The 22,733-nt window shown below is 34.8% G+C and overlaps 1 protein-coding gene across 3 annotated transcripts; it reads left to right on the top strand.

The window, feature by feature from the left end:
- Positions 1-1,020: 1,020 nt before the first annotated feature.
- On the top strand, positions 1,021-11,530 carry LOC127252912 (uncharacterized). Of its 3 annotated transcripts, none has more exons than XR_007839166.1 (14): positions 1,021-1,492; positions 1,928-2,077; positions 3,319-3,489; positions 4,740-4,883; positions 5,735-5,840; positions 6,009-6,157; positions 6,242-6,367; positions 6,499-6,642; positions 7,622-7,709; positions 7,915-8,288; positions 8,547-8,867; positions 9,341-9,565; positions 10,291-10,602; positions 11,290-11,530. XR_007839166.1 is itself a non-coding variant. In XM_051277301.1 (13 exons), exons 1-13 carry the CDS (start codon positions 1,253-1,255, stop codon positions 10,423-10,425), a joined length of 2,373 nt encoding a protein of 790 aa, XP_051133258.1. In that variant the 5' UTR covers positions 1,021-1,252; the 3' UTR covers positions 10,426-10,790. The 3 variants fall into 3 exon arrangements, 1 of the variants encoding a protein (XP_051133258.1); XR_007839165.1 differs by having other exon boundaries at positions 11,285-11,530; XM_051277301.1 differs by lacking the exon at positions 11,290-11,530 and having other exon boundaries at positions 10,291-10,790.
- Positions 11,531-22,733: the final 11,203 nt, after the last annotated feature.

Genomic DNA, 22,733 nt, shown 5'->3' with positions numbered 1-22,733 from the left:
TTTATTATACTTTCTCCGTCTGCTATAAAGAGAATAACATTTGTTTTTTACACATAAATTTTTAATATTTGTATTATATTGAGTTGCAGTAAAAAAGACGAAAATATTTTATTAGTATTATATAATATAAAAGTGGTTGCATTTGTGTAATATATTTAAGTTGAAAAATATTTATTATGTTAGTGGTACAATTACTAAATTAAGAAATAATATATATATATATTAATATATGTTTTTAAAAATGGAACTGTTATGGGACTGAGGGAATATTATATATTTTATATTTATGTATTATATAAGATTTTATTTTCTACATGATATATATATTAATATATGTTTTTAAAAATTTTAAGTTCATAAATAAATAATTTTGATATAAATATAAATATAAAAGTATTTTTCTGTTGAGTATGAGGAGAAAGGGTATGAAGTGAAGAAAAGAGAATATAAAATTATATTGAAGAGATATTTGATGAATATTTTTGTTGCAAGTAGTCTTAGGTTCGACCATCCGGTCTGTAATTTCGGATAGGTAATTTCGGGTAGCGGCATGTTTCATTTTATTCAAAACCTGCTTAAATGAATTTTTACAAAATAATAATAATAATATTAAAATTATTTTTATACTATTTTTAATTATTTATTATTATTATTTATAAAATTTTGGGCCAAAAACAATATATAGTGACAAACCACTTCAAAGTGCAGTCCCCTTTCCACTAATGACGTTAAGAATAAAGTAATCTATTAAACAAAGAGATGATCGTTACAAATTCAATTGACAGCCAAAAAGCGTAAACGTGAAAGAACAATAACTCGACTTCCCAGTCCCACCTCCAAGGAAATAAATAGACAAAGAAATTGAAAAGCTCTGAGCCTCAGAAATAAAAATAATTTTAAAAGATAAAAAAAAAAAAAAGAAATGATCGGCAACGAGCATCGCTCAAAATTGCGCCAATGTTATGTGTGGGCTATTCAGTCCCCAATAAATACAAATGAACTTTCCATTGATGACGTTCCTCCACGTATCTTCACTTCCGCCCTTCCTTGCCTTGTCTTCACTACTGTACTCCAAGTTCATCTGCACATTCGTGATTCACGCACTCGCCAAAGCACCAGAAGCCGCCAAGCAGAGCGCAACAATTGTTTTCTCTCCTGTTTAATTCCAATTCTAGCTTTGTGCTTTGTACAATTGATACAGCCTCGAAGATTTAAGTGGTACTCTTGAATTTTTCGTTGAAAAGGTTCCGCCATGGACGCAGCTGCGCAGCTCGTCTACTGCGGAATCGACCCACTCCGTCGCCGTTCGCCGTTTGCTGGAGCCAATTCCAATAGCAGGTTAAGAAATCGGCTGTTCACTCCGAGAATTAAGCGAGATGGCGTCGTGAAGGCAGTTGCCACGGAGCCTCGGCCATCGGATACTAAGCCGCCTAGTGCCGTTAATGGATCTACGAAAACAGCGTCGTCCAAGCAGGTCAACGGTGCATCGACTGTAAGCTGACGGATTTCCTTTTCCACGTACTTGTTGTAAATGTTTTTGTTAATGCAATCAATTTTCATTAATAATGGAGATAGGATGACAGTGTGCTTCGTCCTCCTGGTTTTTCTTTTTTGTTGTCTTTATTGTCTAACTGTTCTATAAACTCTGGTAAGTTAGCCGCAAAGAGAGAAAATAGCATAATGCACTTCAATTTTGCAACACAATATATTTAACGTGTAAAACAGAGTTTGTAACTGAAACAAGTAAGTGATGAAAAACCCAGGTAGGAGTTACTGGTTAATAACAGGTGAGATGTGTGAATAACATTAATTTGTACGGATGCATGTATTTAATCCTTTTAGCTATTCAATTTACCTTTTCTGTGATGTGTATTGGTATGGTGTCCTGAAATGATAACTTACTTTGTGCATGACCTTGAAATGGCAGAGAATGCAAGATGTCTCACAGGAGATCAAAAGGGTGCGGGCTCAGATGGAAGAGAATGAGCAGTTGGCTGTTCTTATGAGAGGGCTTCGTGGTCAGAATTTGAAGGACTCATTGTTTGCTGATGATAATGTCAAGCTCCGCTTAGTAGAGGTTAGGCAGTTGAATCTGATTTTGGTTGCTTCGGACTCATTTTGTATATTTTTTTTAATACTTGCTTAGTGTGTGCTTGTTTTTATTTGCTATACTTTATTAAGAAGTCAATTCTCCCTCTAGATATGTTGTGCATAGCATTCCAGCTGGGCAGATGTCGTGAATGATAATTTTTGACTTCTCAATTAGAGTGAGTAATTTCATGTCCTATAGAGTATAGAATTCACTTACTATAGTTAGGTGCTATAATATCTGGGTTATGTACTTATACATTGTATCTTAAGCTAGAGTACATATCTTGATACTTAATCATTATGTGTAGTTGCATCATCCAACAAATAATTTATTTTTTATTTTTATATTTTTTGGTGTGGATTATTTTTCCTAATGTTACCTATTTTTAGAGTTTTAGATGCTTCTTAAGAAATTATATATCTTCAAACTTATTAGTTTCATATTAGAATTATATTATGAATAGCTAATTCCCTAATGCAGATTATACGAGATAGTTATTTGTTTTGCTTTACTACTTATATGGATACGTTGCTGTCATACATAAATTGAAAAATACCAGTATGCCAGAAGGTATATTGAAAAGCCATTAGAAATGTATTTTTAAAAAATGAAATAGAATGATACAATGGGCTTGCAAAATCTTCAACATGTAATATTGTATAAGTCAATGTCTCAGACATGTAACGAAGAATAATCATTTGTCGTATTGAATTCATGACGTTATCTTCTAATTGGTTGACACAATTCTGTTTTATCTTTTATTTTAGCTAATATAGTGCAGTGTTAATAATTTTTGCTGAGTAGTTCCATCAAACTGATCATATGAAGGGATTATTTTAGGCAGATCATGTTCACAAGGAACATTCTCACTTTAAAATCTCTCCTTATATATACTATATAGAACTTGATATTGTTGTTAACTGGTAAGTCTTGGACAAAGTCAGATGCATAAATATAATAGATCAAAATTAAGTCTGTGCTTCTGTTACAAAATAAAATAACACAGTGTTGGCAACATTTTCCTGATACATTTATCTGTTAAAGCTAATGTGCTGTGACATATAATAATCTAATGTACTATGTTAAAGCATTGCCATCAATTTTCAGATAGTCATATTTGTTGAAGTTAATATGTTGTGATAAACACAGATCTTCCAGCCGGTAGGCTGTAAGGACAAAATTCTATGATAAGACACTTATATATAGTTGATTTTATGAAACTTTAGGTAGATGAGAGCAGTGAGTTTTTGCCATTGGTGTATGATCCAGACAGCATTGCTACTTATTGGGGGAAAAGGCCACGTGCTGTTGCCACTCGTATTGTTCAACTGTTATCTGTTGCTGGAGGTTTTCTCTCTCATCTTGCCATGGATCTAATAAATAATAAAATACAAGAGGTAAGTGTTTTATTATTTTTTTCCATATGCTTTAGTTTTCTAACAGATTTATAAATGTGTTTAAACTTATCAATGTTTTAGATCCCTTGTAGGTTCTCCTATTTTATGTTGTAAATATGTTATTAAAGGAGATTGGTGGCTAATTACTGTTGGTTGGCATTTGTTTGAGCTATTTCATTTTAAGTTTCTTCTTCTTCTTCTTCTTTTCTTTTTTCACAATGAGTTTCTTTCAACCTGAAGGTGGTAAATAGATAAGTTCTGAAATTAGCTAAGACATAACAAAGAAAATGTTTTCATAGAAGGTTTAGACTACTGACTTTACAGTATATGCTATATGTTACAGTATTATTACTTTATTAGGGATTTCTATTCCCAAGCTTGGTAGATGCATATGAAAACTTTATTGGAAACCCCCTGCTTGATCTACCCAAATGAAATGTAAATCGATTGTTATGTAGGAAATTTTCATGTGAGAGGCCAATGCACTACGGTAATTGGAAAAAAAAAAACAAAAAAAAGGAAAACAGAACAGTCCAATTTAGCTGCATTTACTTATGAAAAATATACCTTTGGTTTTCATTTCACCAAAGTAAAAGGTAGTTGGGATCCTTCTAGGTTCTCCATATTAATAGTGATAAGGGGCGCTATGTGGAGTTTAGGGTGGCCTAAAAATCCGATGCATATATAGGCAAATAATATGTAGATAAAAAATAAAGAAAATCTGTAGGCCACCAATGAGAATTGCCCATCCTCTGTCAAATTTACATCTGTTGGCACCTGGTTCTGTGGCTGTTTATTGGATTTGGCTTTCTACGGAGGAGCCAAAAAGACCCTTTTCATAGTAAGATAATTGCATGTCATGTACAATTTACCTAGATGGCTGTGAAATCTTTGCTTGATATTATAAAAAATGAGAAAACCATGACTATCCTGTAACACATTAGATAAACTCGATGGCAGATTATGCAGTATGCACAATATCAGAGGTCTCAGCAATGCAAAATATGTATATGTGATTTTCCTTGTTTTAGTTTTGTTGAAAATTCTGTCTTGGCTATATATTTCACCTCCTTAGTCCTAGGAAACAAAACTCAACATGATGAAAATTTTTCTTCATGTGAGTTTTGTAAACCTTTGCATTTTCTATCTGACACTACTTCATGAAATACATCCACAAAATATTTTGGCTAATACTTTTGATCACTATTTGTTTCATTCTAATCATATTTGTGTTATTTGTTTTTGTACAGAATGAAGTTGCTCGAGCTATAGAATTGAGAGAGATAGTTACCTCTTTGGGTCCGGCATACATAAAACTTGGGCAAGCATTAAGCATCCGACCTGATATACTCTCTCCTGCTGCCATGGTTGAATTACAGAAGCTTTGTGATAAGGTGAGATTATATTTCAGTAACGCGCTGATTTATATAATCCTAACAACAGCCTTCCCCTTTCAGGCCTAAATCTAGAATGGGGAGAAACTGAAATTGATGATATATTAACTCTCAATTATATTCTTAATAATTATCAAGTATTCTTGCAAATTTAAGTTCCAACAAGCTTTGGAAATTGTTCAGCATGATCTCCAGTTATTTGCACTTTGGCGTTTGAAAGAATTATACTCCTTCACTTAGTCTCTTGGGATGTGTGTGTGTATGGTTGATGATTTCTCTGTGGAAATAAACTAGAAGACTCTCCAAGGACTAAGATGCTTGGAACCTGTGAAGTCAAACTGTCCAAGGACCCCTAATACGAGGGTTGGAACCTGTAAAGTCAAACCAACTTGGGATCTTCAGGATAAGTTGCAATTATCATAAGTGAATTCAGAATTTATGAACCTTCTGAACTGTAGTGTAATTAACCGATTATAGGTTGCTTACATGAATGATTACACAAAAACACAAGTTAAAAGGTAGAGTTTATTGGAAAATGCTCAAAATTTTTGGCTACACAAGCTTCAAATCCAACTTCAATGCTGTTGGGATTTGAATGCAATTTAAACGCCATTTGATCACCTCAGATCCCAATCTGTGATAGATGAAGATCAGAATATGAATTTATTTTCTTTGTTCATGTGTGCATCATACCAAATTTGAAATGCTGTGGCCTTTCCTTCTAGTATCTTGTTCAAGTGTTGTTTCTACTTTGCAAAATCTTCCCACATTGCAGTAGTGTTCAAACAATAAGCAAGAGGTTTATTCATGTTCTCTTTAGTATTTAACTTCTTAATACATCACATCTGTAGGTTCCATCTTTTCCAGATGATGTGGCTATGGCTCTTCTTGAAGAGGAGCTGGGACAGCCGTGGTATAATGTCTACTCTGAACTTTCTCCTTCTCCTATTGCCGCTGGTAATTTAAATTGACTTTATCTTTTTCCTTTTTTCCCTTTCTTTTTTATCATATGAAAATTGCAGCAAATTGCTGCTTTTGTAACTGCTTCAAAAATGGTGCTTCCTATTCTTAGTTTGACTCAGACCTTAAAGGTTCTATGCTTCTGCATTTGACAATGAATGACAGCATCCCTTGGCCAAGTCTACAAGGGTCGCCTAAAGGAAAATGGGGATTTGGTTGCTGTCAAGGTACAGAGACCTTTTGTTTTGGAGACAGTGACTGTTGACTTGTTTATCATAAGGAAGTTTGGAATGATTCTTCGTAAATTTCCTCAGGTATTGGTAGTGCTTAATCTGTTTTTGTATGGATTGTGAATAAACCATACTTAACTCATTCAGGTGAGTCTCAATCTCTTTTAGATCTCCGTTGATGTCGTTGGATTGGTTGATGAATGGGCTGCTCGCTTTTTTGAGGAGCTTGATTATGTTAATGAGGGGGAAAATGGAACCTTATTTGCTGAAATGATGAAGAAGGACCTTCCCCAGGTAATTTTTGTAATATTTATTTCAATATAATATATATAGAAAGTAAAGCAAAAGATGTTTCAGTAAAAAGAAAAATGTTGCAGTGATGCGTTGTTCCTAAGGATATCATCGCACTATAATTTGCATTACAGGTGGTTGTACCTAAGACATATAATAAATACACTGCAAGGAAGGTACTTACAACACAATGGATAGAAGGAGAAAAGCTTTCACAAAGTACTGAAAGTGATGTTGGAGAATTGGTAAATGTCGGAGTCATATGCTACCTTAAGCAGGTATTATTCTTGTCGCTAGTTCATAAGCATTTGAATTTACGTGTTGCCTTTCAATGCCTTCTTAACTATCATAAATTGGATTGGAGATATGCTATAGCTACATAGGACTATTTTGGTCTTCGAGATTTATACATTTTTGAGATACTGTAGCACTTTTTCTCTGGTTGGTTTCCTTCGTAAAACTTTCATGTATTTTTGGTTCAGTATAGTCTGCTAGTGCATCCAGAATCTTGAATAATATAACTAATGATGTAATTTGTAATTGGGTGCCTTGAAACTATCTTGTAGGAAGCGAAACATTTTCGTAACAGTTAATCATCGATGTTTATGCATTTTTGGAAGTCCCTGCCTAAGGTTTTAGTTTAACAAAATGTGCGTTGGTGTGGTTGTGTGTATGCATGTGAAACTAATGATGGCGGGCACTATAAATTTCTCCACATGGAACTTCCCTTCACAAGTTTATTGGGATAAGGAAAGTAGTTTCAGAATCACATAATCCTTGTTGTTTGATCTGAGGATGCGGAAGTAATGCTGCTGGTTTTATCTGGCACATTGAAAATATCTATTTGAGGGGGCTTCTTCCTATGCCTATGATGGAACTATAAAGTTGAACATTCCTCATCTATGTGAAAGTTTTTCCTAAATATGTTGACATAAAAATAATATTTTGCCTGATTATGTATGCTTTAGGTTGTATTCTTTTGTGGGTGTTACCTCATGTTTCTACTGTTCAGATTCTTTTTTCCCTCTAAAAATATCTCATCAGACAATTATTTATTTTTTTTTTTATATTATACTATATATTTATTTTACATTCAAAACATCACATCGACCTCTATTTATATCACATCAAATAATTATTCAAATTCAACTTTTTACTATTCAAAAATCTAAACCCAAAAACTAAAACCCACAAACAAACACACCCTTAGTATACAAATTTTTGTATCTTCTCACTCATTTTAGTTTGTGCCTGTAGTTGCTTGACACAGGTTTCTTTCATGCTGATCCACACCCTGGGAATTTAATCCGGACACCAGAGGGGAAGCTGGCTATACTGGACTTTGGTAAGTCACTTATGAGTATATGTACTGGTTGACATCCCATGCAGCCCAAATCACCTTTTAAGAGCTATAGCTATCACCCCTACCATCCTCACGATATTAGATGCTTCTTATTCCTACATGGCCATATTTTGGTTAATTTTCATGTTTGTACGTGTTTGAAGTCTCATGGTTGTTTTCATATTATTTGACTCTGGAAAAAATGCAGGCTTGGTCACAAAACTTACGGATGATCAGAAATATGGCATGATTGAAGCTATTGCACATCTTATACATCGTGACTATGCTGCTATTGTAAAAGATTTTGTCAAACTTGGTTTTATTCCGGAAGGAGTAAATCTAGAACCCATTTTACCTGTGCTGGCTAAGGTTTTCGATCAGGCACTTGAAGGTGGAGGTGCAAAGAATATCAACTTTCAGGAGCTGGCCTCAGATTTAGCACAAATAACATTTGATTATCCATTCAGAATACCACCTTATTTTGCACTTATAATCAGAGCAATAGGAGTGCTGGAGGGCATCGCTTTGGTTGGAAACCCTGACTTTGCCATTGTGGATGAAGCTTATCCATACATCGCACAGGTACATAAAATTCAAATAGCCATATGGGGCCATTTTTTTAGGTCACTCCCACCATTGACTTGGATAAAGTGAATTAGTTACATCTTTGCAAGCTTAGTAAAGGCTTGAAAGTTCTCCCTTTAGTAAAATACCCAGCCTTGTCATTGTAGCCTGTACCCTTAACATGAAGTGAATTAAATTAAAATGAGTGAAAATAATTCTCAAGTAAGTGCAGAAAAGTACTGAAGGCATGTTTTTCCTGTATTTTTCTGTTGTCAGAGGCTACTCACTGATGAATCACCACGCCTACGATCTGCTTTACGCTACACAATATACGGAAAGTCAGGTGTCTTTGATGCAGAAAGATTTATTGATGTCATGCAAGCTTTTGAGAATTTCATAGATGCAGCAAAGAGTGGAGGTGGGGAAAATCTAAATGGAAGAATGGCAGAGCTTGGCATTCTACAAAATCAATCAAATAATTTACTACCTAGTTTTATTGGAAGTGCTTCTCAAACACAACCAATCCAAACTAGAGCAGCCCTGGGGTTTTTGCTATCGGATAAAGGGAACTTTTTTCGAGAATTTCTTTTAGATGAGGTATTCACTGGTATTACTATGATACTATCTTGTCTAACTGTGTTTTTTAGTAAATGTTTTTATGATAGACAATTGGTGAATACTAAGGTTGGTTTCATTGAAGTCCTTGTGCCAATAATATCATCCAAGCATCATTGTGATAAGATATCAGGATGCCTGGAGACTAGAAGAAGTTAGATTATGCTTTGGATATATACCATCTAGGTCATTAATTGATGGTGAATTATCTGTGAATTTAGCTAGTAAATATAATGATCAAAGCATCTGTGGATAGGATCATCTTCGTAATATATTGTTCTCCAGCTTCTGAATTCATGGAAATCTTTGTCGCAGACATTTTTTTCCTGTTTCCTATTGATAATTGATTATTCATTTTAATAAAGTCAATGTCATATTGAATGTCTGTAATCCAATTATATGGTGATAGTGTACCTGTCCACCCTAATGTTATTTTGATTTGCACTTATGAACAGGTAGTGAAAGGCATTGATGCTATCACTAGGGAACAACTAGTGCAGATAATAGCATTTTTTGGAATCGGAAATATATCCCCAGTTTTCAGCATGGTTCCAAGTCTGGGACCTATCAAGACATCTGCACTTCTTCCTACAATTACCGAGGAAGATAAAGTCATATTGAGCAATGTTCAGAAAATCATTGAATTCTTATCGTCCGGGGCTGTGGCTTCATCAAATCAAGTAAGTGTTGTTTTTCTCCAATCAGTGTGAGAAGATAAGAACATATGAATATACACAAGCTAGCAATATGCTAAATCAGAACAGCTTTTATGCATATGAACTTACACTGTGTCTGTAGACTATTTGATTGTGCTCATGGTGACATCAAATAAATGTTAGATTTTTGGTTCATTAGTGCCTTTGTAAAGCAACATAAGAAATGTCACATGAATACTGTCAAACAGTAGATTCCTAATCATGCTATTAATTTTACTATTTCAACAATAACAATTGTGTTAGTAAGAGGCTAGCCTGCATGCACTAATAAAGGAAAAACAAAGTTCTGCTTTAGCTGTCTTTTAGAGACACTTTATCAGATATTAAGTACATAGTGACTTTTGGAGGGCATGATAAGAATTGGTTGAGCCTTCTTCAAATGGTATTTCTGGTGTCCACCAGCAGCAATGCTGCAGGTATAAGTGAAATAGAAAAAAAGCTATTCCGAAGTATTTCTAAGAAATGGTATGCTGTCGGCATGAAATAGTGTGGAATTAGAGCTGTTTGGAACAACACATGAATGTTGATGTTGCAATGTGTTTGCCCTGCATACACGGACAGCATTTTGAGCATTCATTTTGTCCTTGATTCACTGCATCGAACTTGCTGTGATTTAATTACTTGGTAGTTGTCATGTGTTTATGTTTAGTGAAGTAAGAAGGTTGTTTGGTTTGGTTCCACTGGCACAGGGTGTAAATGTTCCACAAGTGATTCAAGAGCTGCTTCCAGTGTTGCCAGGACTATCTGCCAAAGTGCTTCCGGAGGTGCTTAGCAGGTTATCATCAAGAATACTGGCTCGCATAGTCCGAGATGCAATGTCGTGAGTAACCAGGGAATGCAGGTAGACTGGCTTTCTTCTAAGAAAGGAAATGGTCATTTTTCATGTGGAATTAGGTTCGGTTGGGAGTTACCCGGAGTGCACTCAATGAGTAGCGGCTGCAGATTCCCACGTCTGTCATAAAAAGAAAAAAGGAAGAGGAAAAGAAAAGGATAAGTAACAGGTAACAACTCATGTCAATATAATATATGATACAATGTCTTGACATCCATGAAGCATAAACTTTGTATATGGTAACTAAAATATATACAATTGTCTTGGTACAAGAAGTGCTAGTATAACTTTTCAACAACTATACATAAAGCTGATATCAATTCTATGGGTAAGATATATTCATGAGCTTGCAATGTACAGCAAGTACAGCTGGCATCTTATCATATTGGTTGAGATCAAAATGTTTCTATCAATATGCACAACACATGCATGCACTTTCCTTCCACAATGAGTTACCCTGCCCTCCATAGAACGAACAATTTGTTTCATCCCTAGCAATGTTGAATCAAGCAACTTGGAGCATATTGGGTGCTGGCAAGCATAATGCTTGGAACTAGACTACTTTATTTACCGTAACATTCGAGAGAGATGGAGAAAATATAACAATTGTATTTCTGTTAGTCTGAACTACAATAATAGAATGAAAACTGAACAACGAAGAATATAACTGTCTGTTTGTATTTATATTCTCTCAGACGGTTGGCATATATGTATCATCTTCACATTACTTTGTGAACTTCAAATTACCTTGTGATCCAAACGTGGCATTGCAAAGTTTAGCTTGAAGATTTTTTTTAATGCATATCATCTTAGTGAAGATGTAACTCAATGTGCTTTGTTTGTTTGTGAAGAATAGGATTCCGGACATGTAGAACTGACCTGTTATCACATAGCAGAGGGATTGGTAGTAAGACGGTAACCTTCAAGGCCGGTAAAATGTATGGAATCCATAGGAGTTCACATGCGGTACTTTGGTGGACGAGAGAGTAATTGTGTATATATAATTTTTTACCTTTCAAGAATATATTAAGTTTGTATCAAGAAATAGAGTACCTTGTAACTGATTTCCGATTGTCCGGACTCCGGACATGTCCCCAATTGACATCACAAAATGCCTCAACTTGCATAAAAGAATAAACTATGGTTAGTGATACCTTTTGAGTATATGAGCAAATCTAGAGCTATTATTTTATCAGAAAAAAAAAAAAAAAGAAAAAAAAAGAAAAACAAAACTAACATATGAACTGAAGAAGTTCAAAAAGAGCACCTTACCAACAAGTCTCTTATAATGTTGCATCCCAACTACGGTTGAAAGTCTCAAACCAACTGTTAAAGGGGTAGATGTGGCTTAGCATAAACATTTTCGTATCTTCAAGAATATCATCTATATATTTGGACTAAGATAAAATAATTCCATTACGAACTTGCTTAATTTCAATTCCAAGAAAGAAGTTGGCATCACCTAGATCCTTTATGGAAAAGCTGCATGTATGAAGTTTTTTACTTGTTGAATGAACTTCGGACACTAAGTTTGTGAGCAATATTTCATTAACATAGACAGTAAGCACAAGAAATTGAGAATCTTCATATTTAATAAACAAGCAATGATTATGAGAGGAGTGACTAAACCAAACTAGAGGACCTTTTCCTTCAATATTTGTTATCATACTCTAGGGGCTTGCTTGAGCCCATAGAGTAAACACACGATGATCGAAGAGTTTTGGAAGATTTTAAAATATCTTTTAAGATACAAAAATGATATATGTATAAAATAAAAATAGTGATGTGCATATTCATGTAGTAACTCCAAAAATTTTATCAAAAATAAAAAATCTCTTTAACTGGTGAGTGGTCCGGGTCGAACTCAAGGAATATATGAATATCCTATATTTAATTATAAAAAGTGCAATGAGTTAATGCAATCGAAATGAGCTAAAAAGACAAATTGCGGAATTTAAATCTAACTAAAAAATAATAAGATATATGTATCTCGAAGAGGATGGAACAGGGTGTTTGTGTGTGCCTTTTGCATTCCTCAATGATTAGACTTCCATTGATGAAATGAGCAAGATGACGATGGTGTACTAGCGGATAATATATGTATAATTTCGGATGAATGAGCGTGATTGCATTTGCTCACTTAAGCCCGATTCTTGACTTGGTTGGTACTTGCCCTTAGGGGATTTACAACGAGACTTCAACGACATCCGGCGAAGAACATTATTTGCTAGAAAAAATGCTATCATTAGACATTTCTATAATCCGATAGACAAACACGAGATATTTATAGGGATGAAAGCTTCTAGAAGGTTACAATCCTCCATACATAACTATTTTTAAAAATAGCTACTAATAAATACTTATAACTTACTAAAAACTACATATCTTCTAGAAGATTCTAGAATAAAAATACACAAAATAGCCAAAAATTGGCTAAGTAAAAGTGCAGAAATTTAATTAGATAGCATAGCTGGGAGAATGCAGTGCAGATTTAATGCAGGCAGGATGGAGTAGGAGTTGAGAGAGTCTGCGGATTTAATGCAGTTGCCGCTCACTAGAGTAAATGCTCGCTGACTAGCGGGAATAAATGCGCCGTTGACCAGCGAGAGTTAATGCGCCGCTTCGCTGAGACTGAGACAAAATTAATGGCCGCCGTTGAATTTCGAGCAGCTGCCGCTTCGCTAAATTTGATGGAGGGACTTCTGTACTCGCATGTGTCTGTGCAGCCGTTGAAATTCTGCGCTCATAAATACAGCCGCCGCTGATGGAAGGATTCCGCACAGCTGCCGCTCGTTTTCCGTACTCGCTTGCATTATGTGTAGAGTTATTTCAGTCGCCGCTTCACTTACCTTCATGCAAGGATTTCCACTTCGGTCACAGATTTCGTGTAGCAGTTTTCCGCCCGGCCGTCGCTAGCGTTGACTTTCTACGTTTACTGTTAACTTTTGTTGAATTTCGTATGGGCGGCTGTTTTTCATTTCTGAAGCCATTTTTTCACTTTTTTAGACTCCAGAGTAATTTTTCAGCATTATTTTACTTGCATAAATAATAAACAAATATTTATTTAAATAAATAATACTTATTAAACAAAAATAATTTAGTCAAATTTAAATACTAAAATAACACATAAATAATGCCTAATAATATAATTCAAGAAACACATCAATTAATTTAATTTATATACCAAAATAATTATAAATATGAAATAAATACAATTGTTGAAATAAATTAAAGATGATGTGATGACTAAAAGCTTTAAATATACCACCGTAAATTACATAGTACAATAAATTAAGATACAATGCGGCCAGTAGACATTGCTACGGATAATAATTTAGCTTCGACATTTTTGTGTCGACTATTTATTTATTTATTTTTTGTTTCCAAGTCGAATGTAAAGATATCGGCATCCTCCTCACACTATTCGTTCGTCAATCGTATTTTTAAGGAAACTTAATTCATCATGTTCGCTAACAAGCGCAACTAAATAAACGAAAGTTCTAAAAATTAGACTATGTATGAAACAAATGAAACGAAGGGGATATCAACCAACTCTAACAAAATTCGATTTATACTTATACTAAAGAATTTCAATTATTAAATAGATTCAAATTCAAACTCAAATTAAGCACAACGAAAATCGATTGACTCGAAAAAATAACACATTTTACGGCTAACTTTATTTTAAATAAATAATTATATATTATAAATATAATAATTTAACATCCCATGAATTAGACAACAACAAATTACACAAAATAAATTAATCAACATAAATTAAAATAAATATAAATAATTTAAGCCAAAATAAATTAACCTCACATAAATTAACTAGCACACATTATTTATCGTGGCTTATAATAAATAATCAATTAAATAGTGATTCAATTTTTGAATCCGCCTAAACCTGTATGTGAAGGTATGTGAAGGTACTAACCACGTGTAATATACTAAACACACATGATTAACTAATAATTAATTAAGCAAGCACACAAGCTGATTATCTAAACTAAACAAATAACATGAACTAATCTACAGATTAATCTATCTGAGCAGGTTTAAACCATTGATAGTAGGCCACTCAAACTAAGTAATGAAATTGAGCCAACATAGACTTCCACAATAAGAACCTAGACTAATGCTAATGATACTAACAGGAATAAGCGAGCAGAATATCTACATCATAAATTTAACAGGAGGGGTGGGGGGTGGGGGGGGGGGGGGGTGATGATTTGCTAAAACTAGCCAAAATTAGAATTAACATCATCTAAGTAACAAGCATCAGCCTAGTACAATAAATAAATAAATAAATAAGCCAACAAAAACCTACAATGGATCTAAAACTAAAGACTAAACACATGGCTAACACTAAAAAAAAAAAAAAAAAAAAATAGTATATTTGTAACGGAATTCCGTTCCTAAAGTTCACATAGCTAACGTAATTTCATCCCTAATTTCGTCTCTAGTATCATTAGTAATGGAAAAAGTGAATTTAAGAACGAAAAAATGTTGTTACAAAATTGATATTTTTTTTAGTGTAAAACATGATAACATTCCAGCTTTTAATTTAACAATTACACCACAATAGATTAAATTAATAATACTAATTACGGATTCGACTAATAGCTACATTAAAACATATCAACTAGTACAAACTAAGTAAGGAGCAATAGTATTAAACTAATCTAATGAAAGGAGAGGGTTATATGAATGCAGTCGAACATATGCATTAATCAAATTCAAGCTATCAACAGGCCATGCATATTTACACAACTAGAACTACACTTAACATACAAAGATAGCTAATCTAAACTAGTCTTAACTAATCAATAACATATAGCAGCTATACTAATTTACAGCCAGACTAATAACAACAAACTAACCAAAAACAACCTACTCTATCTATTCTACATTACTCGCTACATTAATCAACACTAGATTACAACTAACTTCGAAAGCTAATATGATAGACAAAAGAAATTACTATACTAAACTAAACATACATAAACTAAGCTAATTATCTAATTCTGACATTACTAATCTAATCATTATCGTAATGCACTAGATTATGCCCAAACTAATCGCACATATTCTACTTCCAACAAGTTAACATTCAATAATTAAAAAATAGCAGAATTCATCATAGATGTAATCAATCAAAACATGACGCTATGAAACTCCCTTTTCGACATTGTTGTTAGGCATGTGGAATATGCACTACCATGGAACACCCTTCTGATGCCTGTCCCACAATGACTCAAGGAGTGGATGTCAATGTTGCGGGATTCGCCCCTTAGAGCATACAACTCCTTCTCAAACACCTATAATCCAGGATGGAGGGACCACCCCAATTTGAAGTATGGAAATCAACAAGCACACGTCGGAGGCCCTTCACAAGGATTCCGCCCACCCAATCCCAATCAACAACCTCCTCAAGAGGTTCCAGATAACTCTTTACAGGATATGATGAAACTATGGCATCTAACGTTTTACAATTTCAACAAGAAACTCGAAATAGCATCAAGAGCTTGGAAGAACAAGTGAGTCAAATAGCGAATGAGATGCGCGAGATGAAATCAAGGGAGAAAGGTAAATTGTCTGCACAACCTGACGCTAATCCGAAGTGAGCTCGATGGTTTTACGAAGCGGAAAAGAATTAGAAGGACCTAAAATTGAAATTTCAAAGGACAAGGATGACGAGGAGACCGAAAGAGAGATAGAGAAAATTGCTCATGAAAAACCAAACAAGGTAACTTCTCAAACACTTACTTACCCTAAGACTAAAGCCGCACCATTTCCTTGTAGGTTAGAGAACCGAGGAAGAGTGATAAAAACAAGGAGATGATGAAGATGTTTAGAAAAGTGGAATTGAGCGTACCTTTTCTGGATGCTATCAAACAAGTTCCGAAGTATGCCAAATTCTTGAAGGAACTTTGCACGAATAAAAAGAGATTGCGAGGAGATGAGTGCATTATTGCTGACGAGAGCGTATCTGCTGTTTTACAATGTAAACTCCCTCCTAAATGTGGTGATCCATGTATGTTCTCGGTCCCCCGTAAGATAGGTAAGTTAGAGATTAAGCTAGCAATGTTAGATTTAGGAGCCGTAATTTATGTGATGCCTAAGTCTATCTATAAATCTCTAAATGTTGGGCCATTGAAAGAAACTAGGATTATTATACAACTAGCCGATATGACTAATGCTTACTCTGAATGAATGATTGAAGATGTCCTAGTGCAAGTTAATGAATTAATTTTTCTAGTGGATTTTTATGTGCTTGACATGCGTGATGATAAATCTCCAAACCCTTAACTGATATTGCTTGGTAGACCATTTATGTGCACTGCGCAAACTAAAATAGATGTGAAGTAGGGTATACTTTCTATGGAGTTTGATGGTGAGAAAATACAAATTTAATATTTCCGATGCTATGAAATACCCTGGAGAATCTAGCGCTTTGTATAGCTTGGATGTTTTTTATGAGAACGTGCAGGAAATTTTATATGTAAGTTGAAGAGACCCTTTGGAGATTGTTCTAGCATACCATCTTGATGTGCAATTTAGTGCAGAAAAATTGATGAATTCATAGCTAAGAGAAGCAATGCACGCATTGCAGTCTTCGGAATTCAAGACGACCAGGTTAGAACAAGCAACGTTGTCTTTAACTGAATCTAAACAAAAATTGTTGCCCTCTGTTTTGCAGGCTCCGGATCTAGAGATGAAGCCACTCCCTGATAAGCTAAAATATGTTTTCTTAGGAGAGAAAGAAACCTTGTCTGTTATCATATCAGCTTCCCTTTCTCAAATCCAAGAGGAGCGATTGATTCGGATGTTGAGAAAGCACAAAGAAACTATTGGTTGGACCATAGCTGACATAAAAGGCACCAGCCCCTTCCTTTGCACACATCGTATTGTGTTGGGGAATAATGCAAAAGCAGTAAGGCAACCTCAAAGGCGATTGAATCATGTTATGATGGAAGTGGTGAAGAAGGAGATTTTGAAACTATTGTATGCCGAGATTATTTATGCTATCGCAGATAGTCCATGGGTAAGTCCGATTCATGTGGTGCCTAAGAAAGCAGGAGTTACGGTTGAGGCTGACGATGATGGTAAGTTAATTCCAGTTTGGAAACAAACTGGATGGCGCCAGTGTATCGACTACCGTAGGTTGAACGCCTTCATGAAAAAAGACCACTTTCCCTTACCTTTTATTGATCAAATGATTGAGCGATTGGCAGGAAAATCTCACTACTGTTTTCTAGATGGATTTTCAGGGTACTTCCAGATTGCCATAGCATTGGAGGATCAAGAGAAGACGACATTTACATGCCCCTATGACACTTTTGTATATAGGCGGATGCCATTTGGACTATGTAATGCTCCAACGACTTTTCAACGGTGCATGATAAGTATTTTCTCAGAATATGTCGGTAAGATCATTGAAGTATTCATTGATGATTTTAGTGTGTATGGTGATAATTTTGATGCATGTTTAGATAACTTGGCCTTAGTCTTGCAAAGTTGCATTGAAACGAGATTGGTTCTTAATTGGGAAAAATGTTAGTTTATGGTTGAAGATGGAATTTTTCTAGGTCACTTGGTTTCTTTAAGAGGAATAGAGGTTGACAAGGCTAAGATAGACACTTTTACTACCTTACCCTACCCCACTTCGGTGAGGGAATTGCGCTCTTTTCTTGGTCATACAGGTTTTTATCGATGATTCATCAAGGATTTCTCTAAGGTGGCGAGCCCATTGTTCTTGATTTTACAAAAGGATATCTTATTTGAGTTTGATGAGAGCTGCAAGCAAGCTTTTGATCGAATCAAGAAGCTCCTTACCACACAACCGATCATTCAACCTCCGAATTGGACACTTCCATTCGAGTTGATGTGTGACGCCAGTGACACAGCCGTAGGGGAAGTTCTTAGACAGCGAGATGGCAAGATTCCTTATGCAATCTACTATGCATCGAACGCGCTTAATGGAGCCCAATTGAACTATTCAACAACTAAAAAAGAACTCATTGCTCTGTTTTTTGCATTAGAAAAATTCAAATCTTATTTATTGGGCACTAAAGTAATTGTTTTCTCTGATCATGCAGCACTAAAGTTTTTAATGGAGAAAAATGAGAGCAAACCAAGACTCATTCAATGGGTGCTGCTGTTACAAGAGTTTGACTTTGAAATACACGATAAAAAGGGCTCCGAAAATTGTATAGCCGATCATCTGAGCCGATTATCAAATACTCAAGGAGATCTGCACTTGAAGGATTATTTTCCCGATGAACAGTTACTTGCAGCAGTCTCCTCGATTCCCTAGTACGCTAATTTGGTTAATTATTTGGTTACTAATCAATTTCCTACATGATGGTCAAAGGCAAAAAGAGATAAACTCAAAAGCGATGCCAAATACTACTTTTGGGATGACCCTTACCTATGGAGAAGATGTGCCGACCAAATCATCCGAATGTGTGTCAATGAAGGTGAATATAATTTTATTTTAAAGTATTGTCACTCCTTGGAATGTGGAGGTCATTTTGGACCGCAACGAATTGCACGTAAGGTATTGGATAATGGATTTGATTGGCCAACTTTGTTTAAGGATGCACATAACTTTTGAAAATCTTGTGATAGATGTCAACGAGTAGGAAATATATCTTCTAAAAATCAAATGCCTCAAGCGCCTATGTTGTTTGTTGAGATCTTTGACGTGTGGAGCATTGATTTTATGGGTCCATTTCCTATTTCATATGGATTTTTATATATTATATTGGCAGTCGATTATGTCTCGAAATGGGTAGAAGCAAAAGCTACCTGAACTAACGATTCTAAAGTGGTTGCAGAGTTTCTCAAATCATCCATCTTTTCTCGATTTGGAATGCCAAGAGCCATCGTCAGTGATTGAGGCATGCACTTTTTCAACAAAACTATTTCTTCTTTGTTTCACAGATATGGGGTTTTGCATAAAGTGTCGACGTCGTATCATCCTCAAAAGAATGGCTAAGCTAAGGTCTCGAATAGGGAAATCAAAGGAATTTTGGAAAAGACGGTGAGACCGGACCGAAAAGATTGGAGTTTGCATTTAAAAGATGCTCTGCGGGCATATCGCACGGCATACAAGACACCGATTGGTATGTCTCCTTTTCCATTGGTTTTTGGTAAGCCATGCCACCTCCCAGTTGAAATCGAGCATCGATCGTATTGGGCAATTAAGATGTGCAATATGAATCTCAATGATGCGGGAGCCTATAGAAAGTTGCAATTACAAGAGTTGGAGGAAATTCGTAATGAGGCATACGAGAGTGTTGCGATTTACAAGGAAAAAAATAAGGCCCTACATAATCAACACATCATGCGAAAAGAATTTTCGATTGGACAGAAAGTCCTACTATATCAATCACGCTTGAAGCTTTTTCCAGGTAAGCTTCATTCTCGATGGATGGGTCTGTTTTTTGTGACTAATATATATGGCGCAGTGGAGATTCAAAGTTTAGCCACAAATTAAAAATTCGTAGTGGATGGACATCGAATCAAGCCTTATTATGAAAAATTTTTGAATGAGGAGGTGGAATGCATTACCCTTCTCAACTTGGATGATTGAATGGTGTCACTCGACTACGTTTAGCCAAAGACGTTAAAGAAATGCGCTTCTTGGAAGGCAACCCTAGTTTTCTAGCTTTATTTCTTTTATTTTCTTTAGTTTTTGTTTTTATTTTTTAAAACATCACCTATTTGAGTTGGATTCTTTATTTTTTGTAGGGAACTTCTTGGAGAATTTTGAAAAAAAAAACAGTCGTCTTTCTTCTTCTTCCTCACTAAGCTATCAATTTTGGTGTTGGCTAAAAGATACGCACAATCAGCTTGAAGAAGTTTGGAATCCAAAGCAAAAACATACAGTCGCACCAATCTTACGGACTCCAGGGAAGTTCCTCTCTTATTTTACTTTTTTTTTTTTACATTGAGGACAATGTTTGCTTTAGGTGTGGGGAGAGAGTAATGCAATTTTTTTGGGTGAATTTTTCATTTTGTGCGACTTTTTATGCCTGATTTTCTATCCTTTCGCATGTTTTTGAGATTTTTTTGAAGTGAGTCAAATGTGGTTTGTGTGATAGGTTAGTCTGACATGATTGATGACATTGGATTCGAAATATGTTGAGTCAGGTTGACATTTGAACCCTGTGAGAATTGGAGTATATATTCCAAAAAGCTTATGTTAGAAAATAAACTATATATTATAAAGCTTTTGGAAATTCTTTCTCGTGTGATTTGTAGTGCTCAATTAGATGACCTAGAACTTGAGTGATTATGCATGTTGAACTTGCAACAATCGAGTCTTGCATTTTGAAAATGATAAGGGCATTAGGTAACCCCATTAAGCCTTTCTTTATTACCTAGCACAATAATATTCCCCTAGTTAGCCCATTTGAGTCTTTTAGCCTATTTTTTCTTCTATGATAAACCGTCTTTTAGTCTCATACCCTTCTTTTGCTTAAGCCTTCTCCGATTTGAACCCTATGTTAGAAAGAATTACTTTAAGTTCATGTTGTGATGCACTTTATTTCTTCGGCACTGGTTAGAGACGACATTTGGGTACGAATAAGTTATAGTATGAAGGAATAATTATGGGTAGTGAAAGTATATATATATATATATAAAGACAAAAACAAAAAATAAATAAAGCAAAAATAAATAAAAATAAATAAATAATAAAATGATCATCTTGATGAAGTATTTTCGTTTAATTTCATTATTAAAGTTTGGGTAGTGAATAGAGTAAGGCTTTCATTGTTTATGTCGATTTGTTCTTCATGTGCTAGCATCGTGTTCTTAATGTATTCTTTTTTGACATACTTAACCGTTGTTATCCTTTTCCTACCCCTAACCATAAGCCTCGCTACAACTCTTATTGAAAGTTTCTTTGATTCTTTATGTTAGATTCAAATACTTTAAACAAGGGAGATTTGATTTTTACTCAAGCCTATAGGATAATCTTTTGTTGCATTACCTGAGTGTTGAGCCAATTATACACTTCATTCGTTCAAAGAGCATGTGCGAATACACTTTATCTTGTGAGGTTAACTTGGCTTGATGTGTTGGATTTTGGATTGAATTGGTTGTGTTGAATTTTCTTGTCATATTGAGTCGCCTGCGATTTCTTTTGGCCTGTTTCGAATTTATGCTTGAGGGCAAGCATGATCTAGGTGTGGGGAGATTCGATAGCCATAAATCGCATGCGTTAAATACTTATATTATTTGCGATATTTAGTTGATATTGATTATATTCTACCTGATTTGACATATATTATTTATTTATAATTTGCAGGAGAAAAATAATAAAATTGATATAATTAGTGGGAAAAAAGAACAAAAAGGTCCAAGGCCCAATTGTTACAAAATTAGTGCAAATATAAAGGAAAGAAAAAAAAGGGGGAGACACCACTTTATGCCACTTTCCGAGGAGAACACCGTGCAAAAGAGTCCCAAAGAGAAACCGTGTAAGGGCAAGAAGGAGAAAAATTCTGCCAAGAAGATTTCAAGTTTTATCCCTACCAACATCATTATGTTTCTCTTTGCTTCCATTTTCTTTGTTATTCCTCCTATGATTTGCGAATAGTTTACCTTTCTAGTATAGGAGTGGAAAACAACTTTGTATGGATTTCGGATTGAATTGGTTGTGTTGGATTTTCTTGTCATATTGAGTCGCCTGCGATTACTTTTGGCATGTTTCGAATTCATGCTTGAGGGCAAACATGATCTAGGTGTTGGGAGATTTGATAGCCATAAATCGCATGCGTTAAATATTTATATTATTTGCGATATTTAGTTCATTTTAATTAGATTCTACCTGATTTGACATATATTATTTATTTATAATTTGCAGGAGAAAAATAATAAAATTGATATAATTAGTGGGAAAAAAGAACAAAAAGGTCCAATGCCCAATTGTTACAAAATTATGGAAAATATAAAGGAAAGAAAGAAGGATGAGACACCACTTTATGCCACCGAGGAGAACACCGTGCAGAAAAGTCCCTGAGAGAAACCTTACAATTCACAAACTAAAAACTAATGAGTTCAAGCTCACCGACGAATTCCAATTTAAATTATACCCAAATTCAAAATAATTTAATTCCAATGACAATTACAGTTCTAAAATAAACATAGGGTGTGTTTGTTTGGAGGTTTGGATTTTGAGTTGAGATTTGAATAGTAAAAGTTTTTAAATTTGAATAATTGTATGATGTGATATAGAAGGTGTTGATGTGATGTTTTGAATGTAAAAAATAAAAAATAGATGTT

This window comes from Andrographis paniculata, unplaced genomic scaffold (genome assembly GCF_009805555.1).
Source record: "Andrographis paniculata isolate CXL003 unplaced genomic scaffold, ASM980555v1 Contig49END, whole genome shotgun sequence".
Taxonomy (NCBI): domain Eukaryota; kingdom Viridiplantae; phylum Streptophyta; class Magnoliopsida; order Lamiales; family Acanthaceae; genus Andrographis; species Andrographis paniculata.
The sequence above is the reverse complement of the archived record's forward strand: the minus strand, read 5'-3'. Positions and strand labels throughout refer to the sequence as shown.